This window comes from Onychostruthus taczanowskii, unplaced genomic scaffold (assembly GCF_017590055.1).
Source record: "Onychostruthus taczanowskii isolate IOZ18803 unplaced genomic scaffold, ASM1759005v1 scaffold10, whole genome shotgun sequence".
Taxonomy (NCBI): Eukaryota; Metazoa; Chordata; class Aves; order Passeriformes; family Passeridae; genus Onychostruthus; species Onychostruthus taczanowskii.
The window spans coordinates 1,107,403-1,114,730 of NW_024496526.1; the positions used below are offsets into that span (position 1 = coordinate 1,107,403).

The 7,328-nt window shown below is 57.4% G+C and overlaps 1 protein-coding gene across 1 annotated transcript in view; it reads right to left on the reverse strand.

Annotated features, from left to right (window-relative positions):
* Positions 1–5,804, reverse strand: part of RAB40C (RAB40C, member RAS oncogene family) — a 36,952-nt gene extending 31,148 nt beyond the window's left edge. The window contains exon 1 of the mRNA XM_041407393.1: positions 5,305–5,804. Coding sequence (XP_041263327.1) covers positions 5,305–5,458 — 154 coding nt within the window. The 5' untranslated portion in view covers positions 5,459–5,804. The remainder of the gene's footprint in view (positions 1–5,304) is intronic.
* Between the last annotated feature and the right edge of the window lie 1,524 nt (positions 5,805–7,328).

Sequence of the window (7,328 nt, forward strand, 5' to 3'; positions counted from 1 at the left end):
TACAGGAACGTGATGGCTGGGCTGCACTTGGAACACTTTGCCTCAATCTTCCTTGCACCAGAGTGCTAAAGCCTCAAACTGAAACATTATTCCAAAGAATACAGTCCTGCCAGAAAACAAAGAGCAGTTTCCACGGGTGAGCAGCAGCTGAAGCAGTGGGGCAGCCAGCCCGTGTCTGCCATTGCCAGGGACAGTGCTGCTCCAGCAGAGCAGGACGCGTTGGGTGGGACCGGTCAGGTGAGGAGGAGGAGGCAGCAAAGCAGCACCAGAACCAAGGCTTCCCTCCCTGCTGATGCCAAAGAGAGCCCTGACAGTGCAGCAGCACCAGGATGAGCACTCAGCTGCCATCTGAAATCTGGGCTCAACACCTGTAGCTCTCATGCCTATACCCAGAAGGTGCCACTATATCAGTGCTGGCCGTGTCTGAGGTTTTACTGCACACGGGGTCACCCAGCAATTCTTGTCTGCTCAGGAGGGTGAGCCAGTATGAGGAGAGGTCCTGTGCTTACACAAGCTCAAGTTTAGAGCAGAGCTGCTCAGCTACACCCTTTTTAAGGCTGTGAAAAGTAAACCAGTACCGCAGGTCCTGCAGCCAAACGGCAGCAGCACAGAGGCTGCAGATCAGAAGCGAGAGACCATCTCCATGGTCCGTCTTGGAAGCTCAGCAGGCAAGGAGCAGAAGCACTGGGAAACATCCCTTCACATGCCCTCCACAGCAGCAAGGAGGAGGGCAAAAAGTGTCTCTTCTCTCCCCGCCTGTGCATGCTGCTGTGGGACAGGTTATATCCCCTGGTTGGCATGGAACTACCAGGGGAGTTTCTGGTTGTACACTGGTGCCTGAGGGGTCACAGGACATATCAGGAAAGGAATTGCTGTAAAGGAAGACTTGAAAGAAACATCTTAGGGATCTCCAGATTCAGACAGTTGCACAGAAACAAAAAGAGGGAAAAGACATCCAAAGTTGTGGATCACTCAAATAAACAATCTGGTAATTAACATCAGCCCCCAGGCAAACAGTGGTGGCTGAAAGGGACCGACCACCTCCAAGGGCTGGGCAGTGTCTTCAGCTGCCTCTCTCATTCCTCCTGGTCAGGGAAAGGGCAGGAAGCTGCACTGCCCCAGCCCTTGCTCCTGGCAGGGAACCCCCAGCCCTAGTGGGCTTGCTGCTGCTGCTGCTGCCCAGGAGCTGAATTCCTGCACTTCTGCTCTTGGGGAAGATCCAGTTTCCACCTAAACCACAAAACCCGTGGGCAGCTACTGCATTGAGCACTTCAGGTGCCTTTTCTCTGACATTGCCTTGGGCCTGGATAGCAGTGGGATACAGAGCACCTAAGGACGGTGCCTGAATAAAGGTACTAAAACCCAGCCAAGGGACAACGTTGAAAGGAGGTGCTGGGGCTCGGTGCATTGGGGCTGGTGTCAGCACCAACTCTGTGCAGGGCAGGGCTCTCATTTCAGCTTTTGTGTGCTCATTGCAAGATCAGAGTGAGGACATTGGCTGCATCCTCATCACTTTTTTAATACAAGCTGAGGACAGGGAAAATAAAAATAAAAATCCACCCCCTTTCCAGTCAAAGCCATCTGCTCCAAAACACACTCTACTCTCTCCCTAACACACATTTCTGCTTTCCTGGGGGAACAGCAGCAGGTGAGGAGGAAGGCAGCCACAGAAAAAGCCCTCCATCATGTGAGGAGGGAGCACATCACCCTCAGGTCTGTGTGGTGAGCCCAGCCCTGGCCCTGTTCCTGGGGCACCAGCACTGTCTCACAGGGCAGCGCCGGCCCGCTCAGAGCACAGAGAGCTGCCCTGACTCAGCCAGGGCTCAGCTCAGGGCTGGCTGCTCCTGCAAGCCAACAAACCTGCTGGGTGAGATCATTTCAGCACATGAATAACCAGCTGCTGGAGAGTGGATGGGTGACACGGTGGTGACAAAGCCACGGGTCCCTCAGGTGAGGAGCAGCCTTGTGCCTCTAACGCACGGCACGCACACCGCCCCTACTTTCACGTGCAGCTCCACCACATCCGTGTCCCAAACCACCCTGTGACCAACACATTTCTGTCCTGCTTCAGTACTTGGGGACAGATGAGGACAGTTGTTTAAAGACCAAAGTGATCTGTGCAGGGGACTCATCCACAAGTAAAGCACAGTTTCACTTGAGTCTGGTGTAACCCTGTGGCTCACGGCACAGAGCAGCTCCTCCCTGCACATGGGGAGAAGGAGCCAGCACTGACAGCACAGAGGGCATTCAGGGAAAATGCAGGATTTTTGCTTCCCAGGTGAGATCCTCCAGCTGTCCAGAGCAGCAGTGAGGCCCTAAGAACAGCATCCTGCCTCCACAACTACAGATTTGGGAAAGGGAGGGTGAAAGCTGGGAGGAAGGACAATGTTGGAAGCCCAGAAGAGCATAAATGTTCTCCCTGTCGAAACAATAGTAGGAAGGCTTAATTCAGGGTCTTCTGTGGATGGCCAAGAAAAAGCAAAAGCTAAGTCCAAATCAGTTACAATACCCAGCCACAGGACAAAAGCAACACTCCCTACTCTTCACGGGGAGCATGCTTGGCTGATGCTTCTGGAGATTGATAGCTCCAGCACAAACCTAGTAAGGAACACACAAGTGACAACTGGATGTCAATTTCCTCCTCAAAATGCCACCTTTTTGTCACTAGAAACTCATGCCCTCACAGTTTGGTGCAGCGACGGTCAGGGCATTGCTCACATCTTCTCCTGTACCAGGAGTAACAACCTCTGCTCCCACAGAGTGGGTTTATTTTGCCAGCAATTTAAAGAAAGGACATTGCTGAGGCCTTGCTATGCACCACAGGAACTGCAGGGGCTAATATAAGATGTGCCCGATTTAGAATGAGGTGCCAAGCTCCAACGCTGTGCTGAGAAGTGACACTGCTGTTCAGGGATCCTGAAAAAGGATGGACAGAAGCACCTATGGTGCTGTAGGACAGACACAGCTCCCACTGCATCCCAGGATCTCGGATACTGGACACAGGCAGGCAGAAGCTGCTTAAAGCACCTAAAATCCAACAGAAAAAGGGCTTTTCATCTCTCAGCTGTGTGCTGATCCAACACCCAGATGCCCACGGAGCAGAGAGGAAGCCCTCGATCTCTTTTCTAATAGGCTGGGTAAGAGCAGCTAAAATACAGAGCTGCATTTACAGAGCTTCACTTCTAAGGGCGTGCCTTCCCTGAGCTGGAAGGACAATCCATTCCACTCTGCATCACAAAACCTGGCTGCTTACAACTGTTTCCACACAACAGAGTAAAAGCAGCAGACCCCAAGCAGACAGAGAAGGCAAACACTCTCTCTCCCCTTCCTGCCAAGATCAGGGACCTGACCTGCACACGAGAGGTCCCTACCACAAGAGCAGCCCCAAGCACACACAAGTTGCGTTTTCTGCACTGACCACAATAGTGGAAGACGACACAACACTCATTTTAAAACTGGGATGTGGGATCTGTGAGGGGATGAGGACGAGGACAACGTGCTTACAAGTAGATTTACAAACAGAACCTCCACATAACATTCCATGTTATGGCATTAGGTATGCGTCAAAGAGGATGCCAGGCTTGAGCTGTTCCCAAAATCCAAGAGCCTTTGCTCAGGGGATGGTCTCTGTCAGGGCAGGGGAGCAGCATGCCCTGCCAGCACGTCCCAGCTGTGCCAGAGGCACAGGGAGTTCCACTGCCAAGGCTGTCAGCAGCATCAGCAGGATCAAATTCACTTGGATATCAAAGCCACTCCAGCTGATTATCCTAAAGGTGCGTCGCCTCAACAGAAGCAGAGACTATCAGAGCATATATTACTGTGAAACAATAGTATGTGACCTAATTCTCTAATTAGGAATGGGCTCAATTGCCCACAGAGGACAAGGGAAGGTTCTGAAATTATTCACTGAGGTTTCTTTTTCCAGCGAAAAGATGCTGGTATTTAGTTGCTACAAAACAGTGGGTTCTGAGATAAAAGGTCTATAGCCATAGCCAAAATCCCTGTTCTTTGGGTCTCATGTCTATACCAAAGACCCCACTCAACTCACTCCTTACTCCTATCTTTTCTGCTTCAAACCCACTTCAACCAGGAGACAATTCCAACTGTAACACTTCACTTAAAACAGCCACCCCATTACACTCTGCATAGTAAACACCAACTCCAGAGAGCAGTACCACAGCTCCCAGGTGAGGCAGGTTCTCCAGAAACACAAACTCTCTTCAGGGAAGCTCTGAAGCACCCAGCACCTCCTCAAAGGCAAACCACACCAGCCCAGCCAGACACCCGAGGAGATGAACGATAGCAAAGCCTTCTCCTTCCTGAAGCGCTGCTCTCATTTCACAGGCAGCTCCACATCTGAGTCACCACCTCCCCGTAAATCCCTGTGGAGCAGGTGTGCATTTGCATCAGCTCCCGGGGAGCTGGTGGTAGCTCCAAGGACCGAGTGTGGTCGGAGCCCCACCACTGTGCACACTCCAAATTTGGCCAGTGCAGAGCACCAAGGAGCTCCCGATTCCCTCAGGTTCCCGATACAGGCAAAACCCGGCACTACCTGCTCCTGCCCTAGGCTGCAGCGATGATGAGCCCTTGGGGATGTTACTGTGCACGGAGGAGGGGGAAGGATGACAGACTGACACCCACAGCAGGACCCGCACCCCGCCAGGCCGTGCTACACCGTAACTGCAGGAAATGCACAGCGCTACTCCTTGGCTCTTAATTACGGTCTTGTGATACCGTAGTTAATGGTCTGTCATGGGCTCCATTAGGAACCTCGGCGCTGGCAGGAGGTGGAGCAGCCAACCCGGCCGCTCCCGGTACAGCCACCGAGCCAGAGCGGCTCTGGGCTGGCAATCAGGCTCCAGTTCTTTTGTTACAGCCCCTGCTTCCTCTGGGAACGGCTCGGTCCTTGTGGCAGCCGGGGAGAGGGAGGGCAGCCCTGCCTTGCGAGCGGGACCGCTTGGGAAGGGTCCGGCTGTGCATCCAGGGATTACAGCAGACACCAGCCCCTCTGCCCACATTCTCCTCCAGATTTGGGGCATTTCAAGGAGCTCGGGAGGCCTCTGATCTGCCTGCCACGCGCTGCGCTCCCAGTTAATGAAAAAAAAAAAACAAAACCAAAAAAAAAAATAAAAACAAAGGAAAAAGCAAAACAACCCCTCCCTGCCCGCCAGCTCGGCGCTGGGGTGACGGCCCTCGGGAGTCCCCGCGGGATGCGGGTGACAGCAATGCCGGGGGGAGGTGACAGCGATAGGGGTGTGACAGCGATGGGGGTCCTGCGGCCCGGTTCCCCCCGGCCCCTCTTACCGTTGCTGTAGGCGTAGGGGGACTCGGAGGCGCCGTCCTGCAGGCTCTCCAGGATCTCCCCCTTCCCCACGTCGCTGTCGCCCACCAGCAGGAACTTGAGCAGGTAATCGTAGCTCTTCACCGGGCTGCCCTGGGTGCCCATCCTGCCTCTCATCGGCGGGGCGGCGCCGCCCGCGCCCCCCCCCCCCCCCCCCCCCGCCAGCCTCGGGCTGCGGCCTCTGCCCCGTCGCCGCTCACCGCCGGCCGCGCATCTTCCGCCGGGGCCGCGCTGGGACCTGCGGCGGAGGAGGAGGAGGAGGAGGAGAAGGCGGAGGAAGGGCCCGGCCCGGCCCGGCCCCGCAGCGCCCCCGCCGCTGACACGGCTCCGCTCCGCCCTCCCACTCGCACAAAGCGCCGCCGCCCCACCGGGCCCCGAGCCCGCTCCGCCCCGCCGGGCCGCAGCACCGCGCCAGGTCAGCCCCAGCTCCGGTCCCGCAACCCACCTCAGCCGGGCAGGGCCGCCCCCGCCTCACGGACGCGCCGCGTCCGCCCGAGCCCAGGCGGTGCCTCGACCCCGCTCTCGCCGCTCCCATAGGCTAAAGCCTGCGTCAATCAGAGGCGGCCCCGCCTCCCCCAAAAATCCGCCACTTCCACAGGCTTATTCACATGTCAATCAGAAGCCCTCCGCCCCGACGCGCCCCTGAGAGCTCAGGGGGCAGGACCAGCGGACGGCTGGGAGGCTGAGGAATACAACTCCCGGCGTGCCTTGCGGGGAGCGGGCATGATGGGATAGCGAGTCGGGCGGGGGAGCGCCCGACGTGGGGAGAGGCGCCCGGGATTGGGGAGCGGGATTGGGGAACCGGGATTGGGGAACCGGGATTGGGGAGCGGGATTGCAGAACCGGGATTGGGGAGCGGGATTGGGGAGCGGGATTGGGGATCGGGATTGGGGAACCGGGATTGGGGAGCGGCACTGGGGAACCGGGATTGGGGAGTGGGACTGGGGAACCGGGATTGGGAGCGGGACTGGGGAACCGGGATTGGGGAGCGGGATTGGAGAGCGGGACTGGGGAACCGGGATTGGGGAGCAGGATTGGGGATCGGGATTGCAGAACCGGGATTGGGGAGCAGGACTGGGGAACCGGGATTGGGGAGCGGGATTGCAGAACCGGGATTGGGGATCGGGATTGGGGATCGGGATTGGGGAGCGGGATTGGGGATCGGGATTGGGGAACCGGGATTGGGGAGCGGGACTGGGGAACCGGGATTGGGGAGTGGGACTGGGGAACCGGGATTGGGAGCGGGATTGCAGAACCGGGACTGGGGAACCGGGATTGGGGAATCGGGATTGGGGATCGGGACTGGGGAACCGGGATTGGGGAGCGGGATTGGGGAACCGGGATTGGGGAGCGGGACTGGGGAACCGGGATTGGGGAGTGGGACTGGGGAACCGGGATTGGGGAATCGGGATTGGGGATCGGGACTGGGGAACCGGGATTGGGGAGCGGGACTGGGGAACCGGGATTGGGGAGTGGGACTGGGGATCGGGATTGGGGAGCGGGATTGCAGAACCGGGATTGCAGAATCGGGATTGGGGATCGGGACTGGGGAACCGGGACTGCAGAATCGTGACTGGGGATCGGGACTGGGGAATATCCGTGTGTGCGGGGCGCCCAGGTGTCATCCAGGAAGGGGGGGCATCCAGATGTGGGCTGAGCATCCAGATGGGAGGGGCACATAGATGGGGGTGCATCCAGATGTGTGGGGCATCCAAGAAGAGGTGGCACCCAGGATTTGGGGACATCCAGGTGTGAGAGATGTCCAGGTGGGAGGGCATACAGGTGTCTTCCTCCAGATATGGGGTGGGCATCCAGAAAGAGAGGTGCCCACAATTTGGGGGCTTCCAGGTGGGTGAGCATCCATTTTATGGCAGGCAGTGGGTTCTTGGGGTGGGAGGTGTGTGCACCCCATTGTCGGTGGGGCAGGGGGCAGCCATGGTGACATCCAGCATGTCCCCAGGGAATGGGGATGGCAGTGGGGCTGTGG